The following is a 26,848-nucleotide window of genomic DNA, read 5'->3' as shown; positions in this document are numbered from 1 at the left end:
ACAAGACACAATAATTACACTAAAACCAATTCCTTCTAAACATATGACAGTGACAAAGGAAGATTACTGTTTCTCAGACACACCTCAATTTATTTACTCAAAGCACAGTAAAACTTAAAGAGAGGTGCTAACATCAAAACTAGAAATGAATACATAACACTGAACATCTGAATATTTCATTTTCCAGTTCATCATAATTTCTAAATCAGTGCTGTTAAGATGACTACATCCCACATCAGAGTGCCAGGGTTCGATCCCTAGTTTCATCTGCTGGCTCCAACCTCCTACGGACGCTGACCCCTGGGATGCAGCAGTAATAGCTCAAGTAACTGGGTTCCCATCACCCACATGGAGAGACTTGGGTTCAAGTTCCCAGCTCCCCTAAGCAGCCTAGCCATTGCAGACATTTGGGGAGTGAACCAGCCAAGAGAAACATGCTAGCTTTCTCTCATAAACAAATTTCAGAGGCTTTAAATTGTTCTTGACATTTTATGTTTCTAAATGTATACATTTTTACATACCAGTAGCTAAAACAAGGTAGACGGAAAAATCTACTTGAAGAATTAAGGTCTGAAATCTAATCTTACCAGTAGTAGTATTTTGTCTTGGTTTGTATTTTTAGTTTTTTGTTTTTGTTTCAATTTACGAAAGCAATATGTCATCTGAAACATGTAGAGATGAGAAACTGTGGCTGGTTATCAGGACAACAGTGGGTCAAAGGCAAAGTAACAGATGCGGGAAGGAAAGAGTCACAGTATATAGTCTCGACCCCGTAACTTCAGAGTATGCACACCAAACTTCTGATTCAGTCTGAGAAAGCAAACGTGTGATGGAGATAAAAATCCACAGAAAGGCGCCCAATCTTCCAACGCCATCATATTTTTCTGACAGAATATCCCATAGTATGAAACAATCAGTTTGAAAACCCAGTTCTATCTATGAACGAAACAGTATGGGGGAAAAAAAATAGGGTATCAGTATCCAAGTCAGGCTCCTAAAATTAACATTTCTCAGTAAACAAAAATTAGGACTACTTGATGAAATAATTTATTCTGGCTTTGGGGCAGAAAAATGGACAAATTGGGCCTCAACTATTTTATCACAGCAGGAAACCCTCAAAGACCACTGGGGTCATGTTGCCTCCTGATGGGGCTCAGTGACAGTTCTATAATTACCACAGCTTTAAATCCAACAAACACGCTTAAACCCATCAGCCCCAACGGCATTGTAAAAGACAGAAAAACTGATCCCTTTTGGAGGAAAATGGGGAATATACTCACCATCTTGGAAACTTACACATGAAGGAAAAGAATCAAGCAATCCTCCTGTCTTTATCAGTGATACCACTGGGTAACCAAACAAAATGAGGGGAAGTGACTTATAAAAACATTCCTATTAATGAATGAAAATAAAATGATGGATTTAGGATTTCACTGTTTCGTAACACTCAATGAACAGAAATAAGCATTAACTGCTTCCAGCTGCTAACATTACAAAAAAGAAAGACAATTTGATAATAAGATTCCCACAGTCTTGCCAAATCCCACTTAAAACAATGCCTAAGGGATTGAACTTGAGTCCAATCCACCTCTGTATCCAGCGGCCCATTTGCAGGAAACACACAGAACAAAGGAACATCTTGAAATACATCTTGAGTAAGCAATCAGCAAAAGACAGATGGAAGTTTTTTCAACAGGAAAAAGAAAACAGAGAACTAACCTAAAGGTTAAAAGTGACAGGGCAGTGCTTGTCATAGCAGCCAAGATGCTTCTTGGGATGACCACATCCCATATGGGAATGACTGGGTCCAGCTCCATTTCCACTGCCATTTCCAGCTTCCTGTTAATGCGCACCCCGGGAGGTAGCATTCCGATAGTTCCAACGGTTAGTTAGGTCCCTGATGCCTGCCTGGGAGACCCAAACTAAGTTCCTGACTCCTGACTTTCAGCCTAGCCTTGCCCTGGTTGTTCAGAGCATCTGAGCAATGGACTAGAATGTAGTAAATCAATCGATTGATCGATCAATCTCTCTTAAAAGTGTCAAGTCTATCAAAACCACACCAGCAAGACTGTTGAAATCAGGTTAATCACTGTTTAGTAAAGACCAGCACGCTTTATGGAAGCCCCATTTAGACTCTCTGCTGCTTGCTTCTGATCCAGCTCCCTGCCAAGGTGCCCATAAAGGCAGAGGAAGATGGCCCTCGTATCTGGGTCTCTGGCACCCACATGCGAGACCCAGATGGAACTCCGGGTTCCTGCTTCTGCCTGGCTGAGCCCAGATTATTGCAGCCATTTGGGGGGTGAACCAGCAGATGGACAATTTCTCCCTCTCTCTGCCTTCCTCCTTTTCTGTTGCTCTGCCTGTAAGATAAAGAATATCGTTTAAAAATCAGCAAAACCCAGAGTATCTAGCAATGCACAGTTCCATTATAAGTCAAGATAAAGGTTACAAACGGGGAAAGACCACTGTGAGCACTTAGGCCTCACACAAGGTGTGGCAAAGTTCTATTTCTTACTCAGATCAGAAATTACAAAGGGGTCGGCTTTACAGTAATTCACCAGACCTTACACTTAGTTTGACAAATGTTTTATTATTTTGCAATAAGATTTTTAAAAAGAAAAAGATTGTCAGCATACTTGAATGCTTCAACATCATTTCCTAACCCAGTGAAAACAAGAAGTTAGAAAAGCAGCCATGGCCCATTATTTCTTCCCTACCCAATTCTTGTAGGGAATGACCTAGTACTACTTTTGTAGCAAATTATATTCACCTTTCTGGGAATATGGAACTCTAAGAAAGAGACTAAAATACCCAAATCTGTTCCTCTTTTAGTATTCCCTCATCTCCCAAGCTACTCAAACACAAAACAGAGGAAGCAGAATTGATCTTTCTATCTCATTCCCCAGATCTGGTCTATCAGAAAGTCCCTCACGACTTACTCCAAAACAGGCTTAAATATGTCCACTTCTCTCCATCTCCACTGACTCCACCACCTCTAACAATCAAATGTTATACCAGCCCCCAAACTTGCTTCTCAGCTTTTATTCTCAACCCTCTACAATGCATGCTACCCAAGGCAATGAGAATAAAACTATAAACGGTCAAAAACGCTGGCTGTACTCACATGATTCCAAACCTTTTTCATGGGTTCCATCACTGAATCTCTGCCCATCCCTCTCTCCTGGTACCTAGCCACTTTCTCCCATCAGCAACCCAGCCTAGATGGCCTCATTTCAATTCCTCCCACACACTAACCCCCTCCGGGCTTTCCCATAGTTCTTCCCCGTGCCTGGGATACTTATTCCTGCTACTCCAGGGTAATTTCTCAATGTCATGTCTCACCTTAAATATTATCTTCTCAAAAAAAAAAGGCTTATTTCAACTGCTGAAAATGACACAGGTTTCACCACTTTTCTATCTCAGTACACACTACACTTTTGCAACTCAAGCTTCAAGGAGAGTGTATACTCCAGGATGGCAACGCTCCTCCTGATTCACTCACCACTATCTGGGAACTGGAAAGCAGTCAATTAGCAATTTCTGAATGTGTGAATAACTGCAAGAAATGAATGAACTCAAGGTGGACAGCCTTGAGCAGAGCTCAGTAAATAAAGCAAGCTAGTTCCCAAGGGGGTGGGAGCAAACAAAAATCATTTAAAAATGCAAGGATATTCTGGATACTGTATTTTATGTTTTAAATATTTAAAACTTTAATCTTTAAATCACAAATGTACAATTTCCTCAATTATTAAAATGCAAACGTGTCCAAAACTGTTTAAATGCAAATGTGTCTTACAAGATACCGACATACATAAATCACCAGAAAACATCTGAAAATTTCATTCAATTCACCTCTTTACTATGACATCTAAAAAAATCTACTGACAAATTTGGAACTCAGTAAGACACTGTCTATACTGATAAATTATCAGTAACATTAGCTGTTTTGCAACTGTCATTCTGCCAATGAAGGCATTTCTCAAGATATAGGCTTTGACGTATTCTCAGAAATTCAAAATAATCATCCCTTTAATATTCTTAGCAAACAATGAATTTATTTTATTATTCATATATGTCTGCTTATATATTTGCTATTTTCATTTATTCAACATGAGATTCCAAACAGAAAAAATTGTAGTGAGACATTCCAAATACAGAATCTTTGTTGTAAAAGTGAAAAGCTTCTTAAACTTAAGACTAGTCCTAACATACATATGAAATTTCAAATAAAACCACAATGTAAAAGAAACTTGGGAAAAAGTTAAAGCAAAGTTAAAAGGCATTTTCAGGGTGAGATTTTGGTGCTGAAGTTAACACACCACTTAGACACCCATATCAGAGTGCCTGGGTTCTAGCACCTGCTCCACTTTAGACTGCAGCTTCCTGCTAATGTAGACGTGTGAGGCAGCTGACGGCTTGAGGACTGGGTCCCTGCCACCTTTATGGAAGACCCAGATGCCTGGCTGTTGTAGGTGCTAGGAGAATGAACTAGCCAGACAAAAATATGCTTTCCATCTCTCTGCCTTTCAAACAAAATTTTTAAACTGAAAACTAAGAAGTGTGTATGAGACAGCATACATTTTCTCTTTGGGAAAAAAACAAAACAAAAAACAGACGTCGGGTGTTTGGAGACAGTGGAACTGGTAGGGAGGCAGAAGTTGAGGTCATCATAATTATAGCTGGATGTTTGCACTGTACTGGGTCAGTCCACATCAGAAGAAAACGAGCCTGGGCCTCGTGGCAAACTTCAGACACAACACTTTTCTTGGTAAACTATGTCAGTTACTGGCTTCTATTTTTCTCATACCTTAATTGGGCCACATATGGAAGCTTTAGTTTCCTCTCCTCTTCCTCTTCCTTTTCTAGAATCTTAAAGAGTCCATCTATTGCATATATGGCTTGTTGTAGTACTACCACCCTGACGGCTTTGGCAATACCTAAGCTGTTTTAAGTATTAGGATGGATTTGGAAATGAAATCAGTTTCCTGACTGTTACTAATACATTACCCCTTCCTCCCAACACACACACACACACACACACACACACACACACACACATTACAACAATGTGTTTTTAAACCACAGGTCACAACCCTTTAACGGGTCATGAAAACACTTTGGTGGATCACAATCAGCATGTTTTAATGAAACAAAGCAGCCCAGAAACAACATTAGAAAACATCACACAGTGCATATTTCATGAAATATCCGTGTTACGTGTGGGTCTGAACCGAGTCTCAGCAATGTTAAAACCTTTTTCAAAGTCACTAATACATGACAGCACAAAGTAATCCTTCCCTTATGATCCAAACAAAAATTACATAACTTAAACCCTCCTTTATTAAAGCATTACAGATATATCTCTGCAATAAACACTTAAAAGTACTTCAGAAAAGCATATTTCCAACCTAACTTGTGTTTCATATGTATTTACCTTTCTTTACATTCCTAACAAATTCTTCAGTACTAGTACTAATGTATTTCATCCCTTAAACAACAATGGAAGATTTAATCATTGACTAAAGGCAACTAAAGACTGGGTTTGGGGAGTTCAGGAGCAGCAAATCAAGCCACAGCCTGCCTGCGATGCCAGCAACCCATTTGGATGCTAGTTCATGCCTCAGCTGCTCCACTTCCAATCTAGCTTCCCGCTAGTGCCTGCAAAAACAGCAGAAGATGACCAAAGTGCTTGAAAAGCAAAGTGACAGAGATACAGAGTTTCTACCCACTGGTTTACTCCCTTGATGGCTGCAAGAGCCAGGGTTGGGCCAGGTCAAAGCCAGTAGCCAGGAACTTCATCAAGGTCTTCTTCCTTTGTGGCAGGGGACCAAGCACTTAGGTCATCTTCCGCAGCCTTCCCAGGTTCATTAGCAGAAAACTGGATTGCAAATGGGGCAGCCAGGAATTAAAATGGCACGCTGACACAGGAAGATGAGTCAAAAACAGTAGTTTAACTTGCTGTGCCACGATGCTGTATCTTCTAAAAATGTATCTTCTATTAATTCATCTACTAGCGGCAACATTCACCCTAATGAAACAAGTGTTTTTATCTTCACTGCAAACTTTCGTGAAACACATTTAGCCGAGTTAACATTTAACTTCAACTTTACTCCCCCCAACGACACATTTACATTTGTGGGGGGAAAAAAAAACAATTTTCTTTCAGGGCTCAGCATGATTGCCTAGCAGCTAAAGTCCTGACCTGGCACACGGCAGCATCCCATATAGTCGCGGGTTCTAATCCTGGTAGCCCCGCTTCCCATCCAGCTTCCTGCCTGTGGCCTAGGAAAGCAGTCGAGGATGGCCCAAAGCCTTGGGACTCTGCACCCATGTGGGAGACCCGGAGGAGGCTCCAGACTCCTGGCTTTGAACTGGCTCAGCTCCAGCTGTTGCGGCCATTTGGGGAGCAAATCAATGGACAGAAGATCTTCCTCTCTGTCTCTCCTTCTCTCTGTATATCTGTCCAATAAAAATATACCTTCAAAAAAATTTTGTAACTAATCTAATTATAGCTTATATCGAAGAATCGTTCTCACCTGTTTTGAGAGTAAGTCTGCTTAGCAGTTTATTCTCTTGTTATCCTTCTAGTGTTTGTTCTTCCAACCATATTTCATCAATGAATTTTAAATTTTAATTTCTTTTTTACAATTTTTTTTTGAAAGGCAGAGTTACAGAGAGAAGCAAAGACTGAGAGATCTTCTATACACTGCTTCACTCCCCAGTGGTCCCAATGGCCAGACCTGTTTCAACCCAAAGCCAGGATCCAATAACCTAGAGCCTCCTCCAATAACCTGGAGCCTCCTCCAATAACCTGGAGGTCTCCCACATGGGTCCAGGGGCCCAAAGACTTCAGCCGTCCCCCAGTGCTCTCCCAGACCATACCAGGGAGCTAGATCAGAAGTGAAGCAGCCTGGACACAAACTGGCGCCTAAGTGGGATACCATCAACAAAGGCAGCCTGTTATTAGTCTACTATATCACAGTGCTGGTCCCCTGAATTTTAATTTCTAAAGATACATTCAAGAGACAAAGGGGAGTGGAGAGAGAGTTCTTGTCCACTGGCTTACTCCCTAAATGCCAGCAACAACCAGGAACTGGAACATCAATCCAAATCTCCTGCATGTGTGGCAGGAACCCGATGACGAGCTATCATTGCCGCCTGCCATGGTCTGCATTAGGAGGAAGCTAAAATCAGGAGCCAGGGCCAGGCATCAAACTTGGGTCCTCTGAAATGGGCCACAGATGTCTTACCAGCATCTTAACAGCTGGGCTGAATCAGTGACCCTGAAGTTGAAATAACAACTAGTTGCTAAAGTCCTCGCCTCACATCCACCACCAGGATCCCATATGTGCACCACTTGGTGTCCCGGCAGCTCCACTTCCCATCCAGCTCCCTGCTTGTGGCCTGGGAAAGCAGTGGAGGAGGGCCCAAAGCCCTGGGACCATACACCTGTGTGGGAGACCTGGAAGAAGCTCCTGGCTCCAGGCTTCGGATCGGCTCAGCTCTAACTGTTGCAGCCACTTGGGGAGTGAACCAGTGAATGGAAGATCTTTGTCTCTCCTTCTCTGTCTAAATCTGATTTTCCAATAAAAATAAATAAAATCTTTAAAAATAAGTAACTACTAATCCCATGACTTAGTTAAGGAACCAGATATTCTGTCCTCTTTTTGACAAGTATGCACTATAACCAGCCTCCTTCCAACATCCAGAGGTTTCATGGTGTCCACCTGTTGCTCACTGAGCTCATTTCCCTTCTAGTTGGTGAGGAGCCCACAATCATTTACTTTGTGGACATTTTTCCCTGAGTTAATGGTTTCCCTGCAAAGAAACTGATCAACTGAACTTACCAAAATACAAAGGACTGATACCATTTAATGGATTTCTCATCCTAGAGAGAAATCTTCTTCATAAGGATGTCTGCAGACCTCTGTGACAGACCTAAAAGGAAGTCTGTCAAATAGAAAAGCCATTCTGGTACTTCAAGTCAGTGATGAGGTTGACTAAATCTACTGCAGAGCCTGGCTGGGGAGAGCAAATTAAGGAATGTTTAAGCACACCTGCTCAGGAGAACAAACCAGTGAAGGTGAGGCCAAGAGGTGTCCTGTGAGAAGGACAGATACCATCTTCAGGCCAGCAAAACTCTTTCAGGGAAGGGAAGGGAAAGCAACTCAGAAGAGACACACACAAGGTTTAGAAATATTCAAATGTTTTGGTAACATATTATCTCTCAAGCAGCATGATGATACATAAGCACTCACTAAATTGGACTCAGTTTTTGCCATGACTATAATTTTGTCATAAAAAGAACCATACATGACAGGTAACTGCATAACTGAACTGACAAATTAGGAACACTGAGAAAACATCAGCTATTCAGACAACAATTTATGAAACAGGGCTTGAATGAAGAATAAGATAACAGGCTACAGGAAAAAAAGTTACACATTTTTCTAAAGAAAATAAAAAGGTGAACAGATGCAAAGCCTAAATAATGTACAACAGGTAAACCACATGCAGACAGATCATCTCGGAGAATAGTCACAGAAGACTAGGAGTTACAGTGAGACCCAATGATGCAGTCTTTGGACACCACGTGGACAAGGGAGCCCCAAATCCAACAACAGAGGAATGAAGTGATGTCAACAAAACAAACCTGTTCTACAGATTAACAGCAGGATAGCCAAAGAGGAAAAGAACACAGGACTAGGATGGAGGCCCAGTGCCCTGCCTCTACTCCACACTGAGCCCTTGTAATGTTGAAATATTTTTGAAAACCACTGGACTCCAGAGCCCAGTTGGAAGGCACCACCGTAGCATTTCAAGGCTGAGGATCATAAAAACCCTGGGATGGAACCACAGTCTTCGGAAATGAGAAGGAGGGCGAAGGTTTCCACAGACTTTTTAACAAAACATTTGGTAGGACTTAATGATGAATGAGATGGGATTTCCAAAGAGTGGAACTACTGAAATGATCAAAATGCCACAAGAGCAGCACCAATGGCCACGCGATCTTTCCAACATCAGCAACACAGACATGACCATGTACTTGGCTGTGAGCACAGAGGCAGTGCTGCTCAAGTCAGAAAGGCTAAGTGGCACAGATTAAGAAGTGAAAGGGAGTGTGCAGACAAACATGACCACGATGGCACAGAATCCTCAGAAAGTGGGTTTGGAAAGTTAGATCACTGTACATAATGACAGGACACACAGCCTTTACAGCCGAGACCCACAAGCCTGGCTCCCACTGTACTTGGCCAAGTTATTTACCCTCTCTGAGCCTCATTTGTTAAGGAAAACATGAGTTCACAACAACCAGCATCATCCAACACAACATGGAGCACTATGTTACCGGCAGTGAAACACAGGACCCCACTTAATCCCCACAATGCACTTCACAGCTGAAGAAGTTCAGAGTCGGAGCTACACACCAAGTGGCGGGGCCAGGGTTACTCCTCCTAAGGACGGCTACAGAAAGCAATGTCTAGAGCGTCAGGAACCACATAACGTCTGTGACAGACCGATATATGAAGATAGTCCCTTAAGGTAATATCACTTTAGCCATGCATCATCCATCATAGCTGTCTCAGGTTAATGAAGTATACTGCAAGATGTTCGCACGACTGTGAAATTGCCTGGCGACTGTATAAATTTCCTGGTGAACAGCATGGTCTCAAAAATGGGAGCTGTATTATTAGAAGATAATGACCGAGGGTGTGACCCAAAAACTCACTGAAATGCCTTGTGCAGCCTTCTTCCCATATGCTAAGCTCTCAGTGTCCTCGTCTACAAGATGAGATTAACCCCTGCCTTCCAGCCTTCTCCATAGGACTCAATATTAATGCATATAAACATGCTGTGAAAAAAAAACCTCTTGAGATACTTAAATATAAAGGCTTCCCATCATGCATCTTTTGCTCTTCAGCAATGCCTTCCTGCCTCAAAATAAGTCTCTCCAAAGAGAGCTAAAAATAAATCTGTTAATGAGCAACCACCACTTTGAAAAGTAGAAATCACCATGGCATTACCCACCCACACCTCCCCAAACTCTTCCAGACTGCCTCTGTCAGGGTACACAGTCTCTTAACACCTATCTCTCGCAACTGGGATCATCAACAGAGCTAATGTTTCCATTCAGAGTCTGTCACCTGGCCTCGGGCATGATCTCAGCGAGATGCCCCACTTACAGGCCTTCCAAAACAGAAAAAAGGACCCAGTTGTCTTCCACAGAACCAGAGTGAGTGTAGAACGCAGCTTACAAAAGGCTAGGACAGGGCTCAGGGCCTCACTCAAGGGCTCTCAGAGCAGGCAGCTTTTTGGGAGACCCCAGTGGGACACACCCCTCACTCCCCTCCCTTGCACCTGAACAGATGGTTTGCAGGCCTCACACCTCTAGCTCCCCAAGCTCCTACCTTTTCAATTATTCCACGCACTTGAATATAACACCTTTCATCTACAGATCTCAGGATATCAAAGCACATCAACTCTTTCATCGACACAGCAGCTCTATGTGGGGGTGAGATGCACCCTTATTTTATAAATTAAAAAAGCAATATGGAGGTTAAATGCCTTATCCAGCATCAATGAGTTGATTCACCCTGAAGGTGAAAGTGCACATTATGAACTTACCACATCAATGAATAGCCATGATTTATTTAGTTTTCTGCCAATATTTCAGACACGCACTCTGCACTCACCCACCTCCAACACACCAAAGATTAAATAAGCAACGAACAATAAAGTCTCACTATTTATTTTTACATGCAAAATTCTCACGTGGAGGAGGAGCTTCAACTCAAGATCCCTTGTCTCTACAAATACTTCTCAACTTGTGGGGGGCAGGGGAGAAGGAACACCTGTCAGTGTAGTCTAGCCACAGTAAGTTTTACAGACTCTGTCGCTATTAATATTTAATTCCTTAACTGTAAATCAACAACCAGCCTCCTTCCCCCCTCCCCCCACACACACAAAAGGGGAGGGAGGAGGAATATTATGAAGAATATTTTGACAAGAAAGCCTACATGGTTCTCAGTAATTTCCTGGTGTTCGGGCTTCCAGGCTGCAAGAAATTTGCCACGAGAGAAAACCCTCACCGCCCCAGGATGGATCAGGCCCTGGGCGGAGCGGAGGAGCCTGGCGCTGCCCACCCAGCTCTCCACGCGCGCCAGGCCCCGCTGGCTCTGGACGGGGGCGCGGACTCGCCTCGGGCCAGGGGCCCCGCGGACACACAGCGCCCGGGCACACCCATCTGCCTCCCGACCCTCGGCACGCCCGGCCCGGCTCGGGTCCCGGAAGGCTGGGGGGGAGAGAGAGAGGGTCGCAGTAGGGCCCAGGCCTAGCCGCCTCCGCCCTTAGGGCCGCCGCTCCCCTCGGGGCTGCCCGCTCCGGGTGCTCGTTACCTCTTGGGCGCCGGCGGCTGCTCCATGGCGGCCGGGGGCAGAAAGAGGGACCTGCTGGACAAGCGAAGGCCAGAGGCAGGAAAGGAGCCGGCCGAGCGAGCCCAAGGAACCACAGAGAAAAACTCCGGGAACTCAGACCAACTTTCCCGTAACTCCACGGCGGATCTCCCTCCCGCTCGGGAGCGCGGCTCCTCCCGGCCTGCCCCGCCCCTTGGCCGCCGGCGGTGGAGCCCCAGCGGCCGGCGGAGGCGGGGCCAGCGGCCGGCGGAGGCGGGGCCAGCGGCCGGCGGAGGCGGCCCAGGCGGAGTGGGCGGGGCCCGACGCTGCGCTCAGGGGGCGGGGCCGGCCTCGGCTCTCCTCACGGAGCGGGGGCGAAGCCGCCTTTACCTCAGAGAGGGAAGCTTGGAGGCGGCGGTGGGGAGTCCTGGGTTGGCTTCGAGAGACCCCAAGGCGGCTCTGGGCACGCCCCGCCGTGGACTCATTTTTTTTCTGGCTTCCCAGGGACTCAATCCCAAACGCCTTTGAAGTTGTACTGACTGCCCACGCTTCCTTCTCCAGCTCTGTTGTATAATTACTGGTTTTTCCCCCAACGGTTTGACATTCATAGCTGCCAGTACTAGGGATACTTCTGGAAAGTCTGGTTTGATTTCGATGCTGCTCCTCACTACATGTCACAAAAATTACATCTAATTACAGAGAAAATAATTACTGTAGTGAGAGTTCTCAGGGCACCCCAAGTCAGTGGGTGGGTATATTGCTGTCTGCTTGACTGGATAAACTGACAGGCTTAACATAATTTACCTTGGTGCCTGGGCAAGACTTACTTAAGACAAGTTCCTTTCCTTCCCTCCTGGCCTCCTGCACAAACCTGCTCACAACTTGAGAGCATTCATCCATAATGCATATATGATCTTTCTAATGATCATACATGGCTACTATATCATGAATCTGCTTGTTTTCATTTGAATTTGCCAAGATGAAGAGTCATACTGGGCTTTGGAAGGGGGGTGTGATTAGAACAATGAGTATGAAGAGAATGTTAAATAATGTAACTATTAACCTAAGTTGATCTATTCTGTTAGCAGTTTAGAGAAGTGTAGTCTTCTTTTTGCATTACTTTAAGTTTCACCATGTAATAAACTTACATGGTATTTTTTTGAGAGAGAGAGAATGCATCCTTCCTGGTTCATTCCTCCAAATACCCACAAAAGCTGGCCAGTCGCCAGTAGGGTTTGTTTTCCAACCATTCTATTCTCCTCTCAGTGTGGTTCCCTTACATTGGCAAAGATCATTTGTTACTGAAACAAAGTCAGCTTCTGTGAATCAGACAGATTCTCTGAAACATTTTATACATTTTTGTAATCATCAAAGAGCCACAAGCTATTCAGAAAACAACGTGACAGTTAACAACCAAAAGAGAGAGAATGCTCAGTTACTACAGCATTGAAGCTAGAGAGACCCTCCCTTTGGAAATCACAGCTGCTGCTCAGACTCTTGTTCATGTCCCACCACACTCCCTCCCACACTCCCTCCTTGGGCTTCATCTGTTTGGGGCAGGTGTTTGGCACGGTGGTTAGAATGCTACAGGGAACATTTGGAGCCCATCTCAGGCTACCTGGATTCCAGTCCCCGCTCAGCTCCAGATCTCAGTTTCCTGAAATCCTGAAATCAGGGCACTTCTGAAAGCAGCACTGCTGGCTCAAGTACCCTGCCACTCCCCTGGGAGACTTGGACTGAGCTCCTGGCTTTGGCCTGATCCAGCTGTTGAGGCAAATGAACCAGCCAATGAGATCTGTCTCTCCATCACCCAGTCTGCTGTTACTCTGCCTTTCAAATAAATAAATGTTTAAGAGGAAAGAAGCCACGTTTAGCAGACTGTCACCCTGCCTGATCCACTGTGAGTCCACTGGTGGAGAGCTAAAACTGACCTTCCTTTGCTCTGCTCTTGCAGAGCAGGTGCCTGGCTCCTAGGCGGGGTTCTGGGCCGAAGAAGTTCCTTCTCTCTGCCTGTCCTCTGCCCTGGGAACTAACCTGGCCGGCTGACATCACTGGGCTCCTTCGTCTGCTGGCTTCTGGTTGAGCCCAAGATAGGAGAGCAGCACAAGTATTCGGTTCCTGGTTCCTTTAATGTGATGTCCCTATGCTAGGTGCGAGGTGAGCTGCTCTTGCTTTCCTTCTGTGCCCTGGCCTTTCAACTCAGGGGCAGTGACTGCTCTGCTGGCCCTGCATTCCTTCTCAGTCTCCTGTGTTCCCTTGTATCTAAGTTTTCTCAAAGGACTCCTTGGAAAAGGGGCCCCTCCTTCAGTGGCCCTAAGCTGAGTGTGCCTTCCAAAGCATTTCCTATTGCAATCCTGACAGATACACCCATAAAGGCTTCTGAAGAAAGGATGAATCATATGAGAAGCATCTCTGAGGGCTTCCCTCAAGGAGCAAAGGGAGAAGCCTTGCCATTACTGTGCGGCTCCAATAGGATCAGAAGCCTGGCCTACATAACTAATAAAACTGTCAACACTGCCTTGTGAAATCATCCTTACTTCTACTCGGTAGGTGTGCAAGCAGGTTCAAAGAGATGAAAGAGAGCTCCCTTAGTCCATACAGAAAGCTCCCACCCTGGCCTTGATGACTCCAGAGCCAGCCTCACTCTGCCGTGTCAGTCAATAAATACTTACTGAGCACCAAAGTACGCCAGGTGCTGATCAGTGAAGAATATAGCCAGTGTACAGCACCATCTGTCCTCAGGAGGTTTGATAGACACAAAATGCTGCCCTCATTCCAGAAATCAGTGCCTATTGGGAACGTTCGATACTGAAACCTGCTAGAGAAGCTAAAAGACCTAGGGAAGGAGGACCCAGAGTGGAGGGGGAAACATGGAATGCAGACAGGCTGGCCTCGCTAGGACGGGTGACCAAGGAAGCGAGGAAGAAAGCCGTGTGCATGGCTGCAGGAAAAGAATGTGAGGCCAAGGGAACAGTAGGTGCTAAGGCTGAGAGCCAGGTGTGAGGCTGGTGTGTGGTTACTGAATCAATGTCTTTCTTCTAATTACTTGAAAGGAGGATACCTCAAGCCTCTATTTTGTGTGGGAAGCCAGCCTGAAGGTTCCATGGAGGAATGCATGAGCATCTCCCCCTCAGCCTGCAAATCAAAGGCTGCAGCATTTCTGAACAAATGGAACCTTCAGGAACAGTTGACAGACAGATAAGAGTCACCAGGCTTCACTGCATTATAAAAGTCAGGTGACTATGCCAGTGGGGAATCAGGACTGAGTATGCATTTAAACTGTGCTAGCAAACAGCTGAGTGCTCCAACAGAAAAGTGAGAGAAAAAGAGTTTGGGACTAAATTCCTTTAAATACCAGAAAGCACCATCTTTGAATGCATACATCCCCAAGTTTTAGCAGTAGAATATTATTCTCATCAAACTCATTCCTGCTGCTTATCAAAGTCAACAACTTTGTATTTATTCTCATTCTTACATGGCTGAAAAAAATATTAATTAGCACATGTTCATCTTTTCTGTTATTATGCTGAAGTTTGGGAGGAAAAGAGAGTTCTGATCAAGTATATTATGTAGTTTTTCAACTGCCAGGAAACTTGAAAATATTTCCTTTAGAGAGGCATATTTGTAAAATATTTTTCTTGACCTGTTTCTTTAAGATTTCTTTTTTAATTTGAAAGGCAGAATGACACACACACACACACAAGCACAAGAGAGAAAGACCGAAGATAGCGAGAGACAGAAGGAGAGAGAATCTTCCCTCCACCTGTTCACTCCACAGTAGCCACAATGGCCAATGCTGAGCCAGCAAAAGTCAGGAACTCCATGTTGGTCTCCTACATAGAGGTGGCAGGGGCCCAAGCATTTGGCTCATCTGCTGCTGCTTCCCTAGCACTTTGGCAGGGAGCTGGATTGGAAGTGGAGCAGCTAGGACTCCGATAAGGGCTGACACTCTAATATGGGATGCTAGTATCATAAGCAGCATAAATCCCTGCACCATGATCGTAGTCCCTTTTAATCTGTTTCTCACATCTAACTCAGTTTTATGTGAGGGGTCTTCAAAATATTTCAGGAAGAGCCAGCAGTGTGGAGCAGCAGGTCCAGCCAGTGTCTAGGCTGCCTATATCCCATTTCCAAGTCCCAGAACCTACTCTTCTACTCCAGCTTTCTGCTAATATATAATGATGGCTCAAGTTTCTGGGCCCCTGACACTCACAGGACAGATCCAGTTGGAGTTCTGGGCTCCTGACTTCAACCCGGTTGGGCTATGGCTGTTATAAGCATTTGGAGAGAAACCAGCAGTTGGGAGATCTCTCCCTTACTCTTTCAAGTCAATAAAAACAAATAAATAAAATGCATGTTATTTTTAAAGTATGTATGGACTTCAAAACTGAAAAAAGTTTTGAGAAACAGAGAAAGTACCTATCTTCTGGCTTTCCCAATGCCCACAACAAAAAGGAGACCAAAGCTAGGAGCTAAGAACTTAACCCAGATGTGCCACATAAGCGGAAAGAACCCAACTACTTGAGAAAGCATCACCTCCCAGGATTTGCGTTAGCAGGAACCTGGAATCAGCAGCCAGAGTCAAGTACCAAGCCCAGCTGTTCTGACATGGGCCAGGGTTATCCTGACCAGCAACTCGACCACTAGGCCAAATATCCATCCCAGATTGCAACATTTCTTGCGCCAATTTGTATCAATTCTGCCCTTCAGTGAACTTTTTGGAGTACTCAAAGTTATCCTGAAACTATCACATACTGCATTTGAATTAAGTGTGTGTGTGTGTGTGTGTGTGTGTGTGTGTGTGTGTGTGTGTGTGTGTTATTTCTGGTTTACTGCCCAGATGTCTACAGTGGTCAGGATTGGACCTGGGACAGAGCCAAGAAACAGGAACTCCATCCAGATCCTCCACATGGGAGTCAGCAACCCAGTGACTTGAACCATCATTGCTACCTCAGGATCACCACTGGCAGGTGGCTGGAGTTAGCAGCAGGATTTGAGCCCGGCACTCCAGTGTGGGACATTAGTGTTTTAAAAAGTAGACTCGGGCCTGGTGCACGTGGTAGCCTAGCAGCTAAAGTCCTCGCCTTGCACGTGTCAAGATCCCATATGGCCGCCGGTTCCAATCCCAGCTCCCTGTTTCCCATTCAGCTCCCTGTTTGTGGCCTGGGAAAGCAGTGGATGATGACCTAAAGCCTTGGGACCCTGCACCCACTTGGGAGACCTGGAGGGGACTCCTGGCTCCTGGTTTCAGATTGGACCAGCTCCAGCCATTGAGGCCACTTGGGGAGTGAACCAAGGGATGGAAGATCTTCCTGTCTCCCCCTCTCTGTAAATCTGACTTTTCAGTAAAAAAGTAAATAAATCTTAAACAGTAAGCTTGATGTCTGCTACCCACATCCACTTTTATCTGAAACTGCAGGTGACTTAATTGTCTTTCTGACCAAGCTGCAATTCTCAGGGAAGGACAATATCTTACTCATATTTCTCATCTCAAGAGTTTATCATATCATTTAGCCTAAAAAACAACTTTAAATGATCTTTCTAAACTTAGTAGGTCAGAGACAGCTATTCCTAGGATGAATAATTATTCAATGGACTTCCACTTTCTTTCTTTTCCCTAAGATCCATTTATTTTGATTGGAAAGGCAGATCAGATTCATGGAAAGGAGGAGAGACAGAGAAAGATCTTCCATCCTCTGGTACACTCCCCAAGTGGCCACAGCGGCTGGAGCTGAGCTGAGCCAATATGAAGCCAGGTACTTCTTTCAGGTCTCCCTCACAGGTGCAGGGTCCCAAGGTTTTGAATTATTCTCTAATGCTATCCCAGGCCATAAGCAGGGATGGGATGTGAAGCAGCCATGGCATGAACTGGCACCTATAATGGGATCCTAGCACTTACAACATGAAGATTTAGCCACTGAATGATCACACTGGGCTCTGGACTTCAAATTTCTAATCTGCTTTGTACAGCAAAGTCTCCTCTAAATTTCTCCTCATCCTGCCCCTGCAGGGCCAAAGACGGCCACCAGTGTTCCAGGTACCACATGGAAACATGATAATGTCTAGCAACACAACCAACTAACTTGCTTTCAAACACCACTTTAAAACTTATTTATTAATTTTTCTGTACTTTTTACAGAACCAAAAGACAGACTCAGAGAAGGCTTCTACCCATTGATTCACTTACCCAAATGGCTATAACAGCCAGGCCTATGCCAGACCAAAGCCAGGAAATCCATCCTGGTCCGCCATATTGGTAGCAGGGACCTAACCATTTTGGCCATCTTCCACTTCCTCCCCAGACACATTAGCAGGGAGTTGAATTGCAATCTGCGATTCGTATCAGCTATCTGAAATGGGATGCTAATGTCACAGACGAAGGCTTAATTTACCGTGCCACAACGCCAGTCTACTGATTATTCATTTTTTTTTTTTTTTGCAAGGCAGAGAGACACAGAGAGCAAAAAGCCTTCTATTCACTGATTTACTTCCCAAATGCCTGCAAGATGATGGCATGAGCCAGGCCAAAACCAGGAGCTGGGAATGCTATACAGGTCTTTCACATGGGTGGCAAGAATCCAAGCACTCAAGTCATCACCTGCTACCAACACAGCAACAGTATATATGAGCAGGAACCCGGATTGAAAGTGGAGTTGGGATTGAAATCTAGGCATTCTGACATGGGATACAGACATCCAAACTGGCATCTTAATCCCTACAACTAATGTCTAGCCTTTCTTTCTTTTTTTTTTTTTTTACAATAATGGGAAAATCTGTCCTAGAAGGCTTTGTGCAGTCCTATGACCCACTGCTGACAAAGGAAGGGACTCATAATGACCTGTTTAGACCCATCTTGATTCACTCCCAGGGAACTGGGCTTGGAGCTGAGGTTGGGTCCAGACTTCCCTCGAACCCTCTGACAAAGAGAATCATACAGAGGAGCACCAGGTTGGGCTCCTGTTATTAAAATATAAGTGAAAGAGTTGTTGTTAGGCAACAAATAAGGACCTAGAACGTTAGTAGATAAATGAATAGATTCCCCTCCACAGAAAATATCACAAATTTTTAAGAGACACAAAGTTGATAAGATACATATTCAAGGAAAGTAAGTGTGCCACGTGTCCTTTTATTTTCTCTCCGTTTCAAATTCATCCTTCATTGCCTGTTCTGCTAAAATACAGCTAGTCTCTCAAGATTTTTCTCTGCCAGATGACACGTTAACTACATCAATAGAGGGCGCTGGAGAGACATAGTAATAGAGAAAGAGCGTCCTCTCTGGCTGCCCTAAGTTTGTGTTCTCCCTCCAGGGCTTCATGGGCAGCTTCCACGGTGTGCAGCTGCCCTGAGGTACACAGCTGCCCCAGCACCTGTCTCCTGCAGTGGCCAGCACCAACACCAAGTGACCAATACCTTTGATCCCACTACAACCCACCTCTTCTCCAGGCAGTTTTGCTGCAATGTATTCCCTCTACCCAAGGAGAGCTTTCCTCTACAACCTGAGAAGAGGATTTCTGGAAAGTTCCAGAGGGCCAATTTCTAGCAAGTTCTACCAGTAAAGGCCTACAGAAACCTCTCTGTCATTCAGTCAGGCATAGCTAAAAATCGGGATATAGCAGATTTGATGTCTGCCAAGGTCCCAATTCCATGAACAATACACAGATGACTTTGTTTTCATTGTATGCTCAGATGTTGGACTGGGTGAACAATTTCCCCAGGCTTTTTTTTTTTTTAACACAAAAAACATAACTCGCAACTCCCAATCACCTCTTAGTGGTTCCACCTCCAAAGACCATGACTTTGGAAGTTAGCAGTTAGTATTTCAACATATGAATCTGAGGGACACAAACTTTAGAGTTCTCTTTGTTTCTTCCTAGCCAATCCCTTTGACTGTAATCCTCGGCGACAATGAATCATTCTTTGAATTAAAGTTTTTCTATTCAAATAAGTATGTGGTTTCTGTATTTTCTTTTGTGTCAGGTTGGAATGATAGCAGGGAATTCCAGGCCCCACTACAGACTTGCGGAAAATGATAGATAAGATCAGACTGATTCACTTTCATTTTGATGTGTAATTATCCCCATCAGCAGCTCCCAACTGTGTGGTCTCGGGGCTGCTTTACACTCTTGAATAACCTTTGAATTCTTTAGCTTCTGTGGGTGGTATGAATATTAGTGAAAATAAAATGAAGACATATGTAAAACGCAAGAATACAGAAGTTCACATTCCATGATCCATAAGAAGAAAGATCCTCACACAGCAAGTGGCATCTGGAACATTCCATCATAACTTCAGGAGAGAATGAGAATGAAGAGGCAGACATTGAGCTTAATTGAAACTTTTTTTTTTACTGGAGTTTAGATCTTGCAGATTCCTTGAAAGAATCTCAGCTACCCACCAGAAATGTTCAGATCACACTTGGAGAACCTTGGTCTACATTAATTCTACATAAATACAATGCTAGTATGGGACATATACAGGATATGTTCCTTGCTCTCTAACAAGCATTTGGTTGGGGCCCGGCGGCATGGTCTAGCAGCTAAAATCCTTGCCTTGAAAGCCCCGGGATCCCATATGGGCACCGGTTCTAATCCCGGCAGCTCCACTTCCCATCCAGCTCCCTGCTTGTGGCCTGGGAAAGCAGTTGAGGATGGCCCAAAGCTTTGGGACCCTGCACCCGCGTGGGAGACCCAGAAGAGGTTCCAGGTTCCCAGCTTCGGATCGGCTCAGCACCAGCCATTGCGGTCGCTTGGGGAGTGAATCATCGGATGGAAGATCTTCCTCTCTGTCTCTCCTCTCTGTATATCTGACTTTGTAATAAAAAATAAATAAATTTTTAGAAAAAAAAAGAATCATTTGGTTGAAAATACAGAATATATACTTCTATACACACCATGAAAGAGTGGAATAATGAGTCAATCTTGTGTGTCATAAGCAATCAGTATGCGTTGTCATTCACAAAAGTGCTACCGTCCAAACGAATGTCGGCTAGAGCAAAACAAAAACGTGCCTTGTGTGGCAATCCATCCTCAGTACACAATATTTTTAAAGGGGAAAATTCTTTGGTTATACACAAATATCAGCTCCAGAACAAGCTGAAGGTCTCTCAAAACCCCAGCAGTGATTGGTCAAGATATTAAACACTCAAAGCTAAGGCAATGAAAGGAACCAATGCAAAGAATTGATAGCCTCCATCAGTCAAAACACTTCCATGGCCAGGCTTCAGCCACCTCAAATAAGGAACCTCAAATCCACAGGCTCCCATTGCTTTATGCTTTTCTTTTCATATTTTCAGTTTCTGGTTTCTGTTTATTCCTATCTATAATTCCTATGAAAAAGTTCTTCTACCTGGCTTCAACTGAACTAGACAGAAAGGAGAAAGATTGAATATTCCAACTAATATTTTTCTTCCTATCAAACATTCTTTCCTCTGTCAACATTTGTTATCATTCATTGCAGTTCACAGACAATGCAGAATGGTGCCCACCAGGAGCCTGTGAGATTCCTATTACAAGTTGACCCTTGTTCCTTCTTTTCAAAGGAAGTGATCCCCTTACAAAAGGTCTTTTCCCCCTGCTTAATGAAGTGGTTATTTTGCAAAAATCATCCATAGAATATCTTTTCCATGGTTAATTTCACTCAAGTATTTAAGCTATGATTCCAATTTCAGTATTCACTAAGAAAGGGGGTAAAAAAAAAAAACCTGCGGTTTCTAAAATTTCTTTTAAAACAAATCATCTAAGGTGCTAGAAAAAGCTGTCCTAAGGGTACCTCAAGAAGAAATCATCCACCCTAATGTTTTAAGATTTATTTATTTTAGTTGCAAAGTCAGATATACAGAGAGGAGGAGAGACAGAGCTGAAAACCTTCCATCCATTGATTCACTCCTCAAGCAGCCGCAATGGCTGGAACTGAGGAGATCTGAAGCCAGGAGCCAGGAGCCTCTTCCGGGTCTCCTATGTGGGTGCAGTGTCCCAACGGTTTGGCCCGTTCCCGATTGCTTTCCCAGGCCACAAGCAGGGAACTGGATGGGAAGTAAGGCTGCTGGGATTAGAACCGGCTCCCATTTGGGATCCTGGCACATGCTAGGCAAGGACCTTAACTGCTAGGCTACCACACCAGATCCACCGTTATGTTTTAAATAATTCAAAACTGAAAAAAAAAAGAACAGAATTGTATGCTACAAAATCAATTACAATAAAAACAACACTGATACATGGCTGGCTGGGCCTTGCTTTATAATTAGTCAAAAACAAAAAGCAGAATAAGAGAAAAGCTTCCCAGCGAAACGGAAATGTTTGGGAAACATTATTCTGAAAAAAATGTGTGTGTGTGTGTGTGTGTGTGTGTGTGTGTGTGTATGAATCAAGAGTAAGAGCACTGAACACACAAATATTTTAAAATCCCTTTATATAATTAGTTATCTACCACTATGTAATAACTTATCCAAAAACTTACCAACTTCGGACAGCACACATTTGTTATCTCCCAGTTTCTGTGAGGCTGAAATGCAAATTCAGCTCAGCAGGATTCTCCAGTTCAGTTTGTAGCCAAGTTCTGGCCAAGATCATGATCACCTTAAGAGTTACTAACTGAGACATTCAATACTTGCTGGTGTAATTCAGTTCCTTGCCGCTGTTGGACTCGACACTTGTGTTCTTTGTGAACAGCTAGCCAGAAGCCATTCAGTTGCCTGTCATGTGGCTGTCTCCAGGGGCAACTCACATGATTGGACTAACTCCTCCACACCAGCAAGACAGAGCACAAAAGAAGATGCTGATCAGAGTGGTAACCTAGTCACAGAAGCAGCCTCCCGTGATCTCTTCCATGCTCTAGCAGAAGCAAATCACTAGGTTTAGCCCATAGTCAAGAGGAGAGGTTTATGTATGCATTCAGTACCAGGAGATGATTTCTCAGGGTGATGGAAATGTCCTTTTTCCTAACTATGAGCATGGTTTCACAAGTGGATAAGAACAAAATAATTCACCTGTCAAGCAACATGTTTTATTTTTATTTTGTTAGGTCAAAAAATTATTATTAAAAATAAGTCCCCCATGCCTTTTTACATTTTTCAATCAGACTAGTGGGACATTTGAATTTACATATACAAGGAGAAACTCCAAGGCAGTGGGCTACAGATACTTAGCATTTGCTTTCTTCATAGAAAAACACCTAGGGTAGGGCTGGCTAGGCTAGGTTTTTGCCTCTGCTGAGCCAGGTGTGAGCTGTGTTTGGTAGACTTGGCTGTAACACCCAAAAATAACAACCAGAAAGGGTTGAAGACTGGTCAGGAAAGGCTACTGTTCCTGCTAGATCAGAAGGTGGACTGAGTAGGGCTGGCCCATAGACCCACCCATGTGCGCAAGATCTGGCATTGGGAGATACTCTCTTGGAGGTGCCTGGAAAACTCCTCTATTGGGATACAGTCCCTGCATGTGAGCGTAAGAACCACGATAGGAAGCAGCCCAGACCAGGCCAGGGAACGGTACCCACCAGCTTACGTGCAAGTTCAGTGACCCCATTGCTGGGGGCCACACAGAATTCCTTCCTCACTTACACGCACAGTGGCCTTAACTATGGATGTCCCTAGGCAGCAATTACATACCCCAAAGACCCTAGAGCTAGCATCCAGGCAGTCACCGGGCTGAGCCCAGCACCACTTGGTGCGCTAGCCACTCAAAGCCCAGGACTCATTCATCACATGGCAGTGGAGGCCGTGAGCAGGACCGCCAGCATTGAGTCCAACCTGACTCAGGTACCCCCTGCAGCAGCCACACTGCTGGAAGGTCCTTTCACCCAAGCCCTGCAGCCAAACTCACAACACATTTTAAATATAGTCAGCTTTATCGTAGGTCAGTTCTATCACACTAAAGTTGCTTTGAAAAAGTGTTGGAGTGAGCCTCTGACAGAGTTGTGAGATGCCCACAACCTATACCAGTGCCTGGATTTGGTCCCTATTCCTGTTCCCAATTCCAGCTTCCCATTGATTCAAACCCTGCAAGGAAGCTCCTATCACCCGTATGGAAGACTTGGAGAGAGTTCAAATTCCTGGCCAGATCCAACCATTACTGAGCATCTGGAGAATAAATAAGCAGCTAGGAATGCAATGCTCACTCGCTCTCCTCCACAAAAAGTTAAGAAGCAAAATTGTATCTGTGTACAAAATGGAGCATCTTAGTGCATGACATTTTTGCCATTTGACCGTAAAATTTTTTAAAATGAACACAAATTAAAAACTGCCTAAAGGAAATGTAAGAAAAATAGGACTTCAACAATCAGGAACAACTAAACAGCTTCTTGGCACAGTGGCTCCCCAAAGTCAGCATGCATTAGGTTTACCTGGAAATTTCTCATTCCTAGCAAGTTTTCAGGTGATGTTAATACTACTGATTCTATTGGCCCAGGAACCCTACTGGAAGAACCACCATTCTGGATCATCAGTAAGAAACAACTGAATGCGAAGGAGAAAAAATATAATCTTCATAAAAATAACAAAAAAAAATCAGAAAAAACTCAATGCAAATATTTAGTGCCTTTACGAGAACATAAATTAGTGAGGGGTACAACAGATCTGAGTAAAAGATATCCTATATTTTTTAGTAATTTTAAATTTTATTGTATTATTTATTACAAAAGCAAGGGTTTACAGATTCATGGACCTCCAATTAGGATGGAGAGGAGGGCAAAGGTAGGTGAGATAAAGGTTTCTGTTTTCCCTTCTGTGTCTCCATGCCAGAGGTAGAGAGGAGGGTTGGGGAGCGGGGGAGAGGAGCAGAACGGAGAGCAGTGCTGACGCAGTGTGACATCAGCACCCAGAGATGATGATTTTGATGTCACCTTTGAGGCCCCAATGTGGGTACAAATGTTCCAAGGGTATTATTTGAGTAGTTCTGATTGTTCTGAGACATTTTCAGATTTGTTACACAAGAGGTGAGAAATTCTAAGACCTATTGGCTGTCCATGTCTATCTCACTGTGTCCACAGACCTAGGTGTTTGTTGTAAGGCTTGGCCTGGAGTGTTGTTCAAACTGTCTTTCCATATTTGGATGAGGTACTTGAAGTCTTTTGTTGGCTTAGATGAGCTGGCTGTCTTCTATGTTCATCTGGGTATGCTCACTATTCTTGCATCATGGTCAGTAACTGAGGTGCTATTATTTTAAATGAGAAGATTTGATATAAAAAATTCTTGAATTGTAAATATGGCATAATTCCAATTTTTAAAAATATGCTAATAATATTTTAATGGAATGTAACAAGTTAATTCTCAAGCTCAAAGAGAAAAAGAAAACACATTATAAGAGCCAATAGGGTTTGAAGAGAAAAAAATAAAGTGAGAGTTACCCTGGCAAACGACAAAGCATATTAAAAAAAACCATGGAAATTAACAGTATAGCATTAATTAAGCAAGAAATAAATTAATACAATGAGTAAAGACTCCATGGTGGGATTATCTTTATATGATAAACTGACATTTTGGGGCCACTGTAGTGGTGGCCCTATAGGGGCAACGGTTTGTATTCTAGTTGCTTCATTTCTGCTCCCTCCCCCTGCTAATGTGTATGGGAAGGCAGCGGAGGATGATACAAGTGCTTGGGTCCCTAAACCCACATGGGAGACCTAGAAGAAGCTTCTAACTTCTGACTTTGCCCTGCCCAGTGCTGGCCATTGCATCATCTGGAAAGTGAACTAGCAGTTAGAAGATCTGTCTCCTCTCTGTAACTCAAATCAAATCAAATGAATCTTAAAATAAATAAGTAAATTATGTGATTTTTTTTTCCTATCACAGATGAGAAGCCGAATTACTCCATAAATTGATATAGGACAACTGACTCACTATTTGGGGAAAATGAAGCTACATCTGTGCTTCTAATTGCCTGCAGCAGTGAGGTTTCTTTATGTTGCAAGCAGTTGAAGACCCCACACAAATTGCCTTTCCCAGGATGTCAGTTAACTACAGGCTCAATGATAAAGCAGGCCTGCAGATTGCCTTGAATCAGCGACTCAAGCCTGCAAAAGACACAGGGGTCCTACGTACTTACTTGCTTTCACTTTCTCTTTTTGCCTGTCCTGACTTCCACAATGTCATCCTTAGGCTCGTAGAGGCCCAAGTTTCAAGCTTCCAATCTCACTCGAAATGGCTCCTATCTTTGAGCAGCTAAAAGACAAAGAAATTCCCTCTTCAGATTGGCTTTCTCCATCTCTGGGTCATTGACTTGAACTTTCAGTTTGATCACACCCCCAGCATGCAATGACTTTTCTATAAATGAATTCCAGAGAAATTAAAGAGTCAAATGATTGGGACAGGTTTATGGCATAGCAATTAGGACATCAGTATAGATACTCATGTCCTGTATCAGAATGCCTGGTCTGGTCCTGATTCCAGTTTCCTGCCCATGCAGACCTTGGGAGGCAGCAGTGATGGCCCAGGAAAGTGGGTTCCTGTCCTACGCATGGGAGACCTATATTAAGTTCCCAGTTCCTGGCTCCACGCTCACCCTGCCTTGGATATTGCAGATGTTTGAGGATAGGTCTGAGCAGATGAGAGCTCCGTCTCTGTGTCTTTATTTCAAATAATTTTTTAAAAAGATTCATGTAGTCACTTGAAAGAGTTAGGGAAAGGAAGACACAGAGAGAAAGAGATCTTTCATCTACTCACTCACTCCCCAGATGGCCACAATGGCTGGAGTTGGGAGAAGCTTCTTCCTGGTCTCTCACATGGGTGGCAGGGGCCCAAGGGCTCAGGTCTTCCTCTGCCACTTTCCTAGGTGCATTATCAGGAAGCTGGATCAAAGTGCAGTAAGTAGTCGGGACTCAACCAGCATCCATATGAGATGTAATGAGATACCAGTGCTACAGGCAGTGCTTTGACCATTACACTACAGTACCAGACTTCCAAATATATTTTTTTAAATAAATGAAAACACAATCAGAGAACATCCAGAAAAAATGCAGGGGACAGCATTATGGCTCTGCAAGCTAAGTAACCACCATCTGTGACAATGTCATCTTGTACCAGCATCAGTTTGAGTTCTAGCTGTTCTGCTTCCATCCCAACTCCCTGCTAATACACATGGGGAAGTAGTGAGTGCTTGGGTATCTGCCACTCATGTGGGAGCCCCAGATGCAGTTTCAGGCTCCTGGCTTTGACCTGGCCTTGCTTTGACCATGGCAACCACATAGGGAGTAAACCAGCAGATGAAAGATCTCTGGCTGTCCATCTCTCCCCATTGTTCTGCAACCCTGCTTTTCAAATAAATAAATGAATAATTTTTTTAAAATTTAATTGGAAATCCAGACTTACAGAGAGAAAGAGAGAAAAATCTTCCATCCACTGCCTCACTCCCCAAGTGGCCACAATTGCACAATTGGAAACCAGGAGCCAAGAGCCCCTCAAGATCTTCCATGAAGGTGCAGGGTCCCAAGGCTTTGGGCCATCCTCGACTGCTTTCCCAAGCCAC

At 44.0% G+C, this 26,848-nt stretch overlaps 1 protein-coding gene across 1 annotated transcript in view; it reads right to left on the bottom strand.

Moving 5' to 3' along the window:
* Window positions 1-11,614, bottom strand: part of STK3 (serine/threonine kinase 3) — a 285,278-nt gene extending 273,664 nt beyond the window's left edge. The window contains exon 1 of the mRNA XM_004580628.3: window positions 11,397-11,614. Coding sequence (XP_004580685.1) covers window positions 11,397-11,422 — 26 coding nt within the window. The 5' untranslated portion in view covers window positions 11,423-11,614. The remainder of the gene's footprint in view (window positions 1-11,396) is intronic.
* Window positions 11,615-26,848: the final 15,234 nt, after the last annotated feature.

The sequence above is a fragment of the Ochotona princeps genome, chromosome 9, assembly GCF_030435755.1.
Source record: "Ochotona princeps isolate mOchPri1 chromosome 9, mOchPri1.hap1, whole genome shotgun sequence".
NCBI classification, from domain to species: domain Eukaryota; kingdom Metazoa; phylum Chordata; class Mammalia; order Lagomorpha; family Ochotonidae; genus Ochotona; species Ochotona princeps.
Note: the sequence above shows the minus strand (reverse complement) of the source record. Positions and strands in the feature narration are given on the sequence as shown.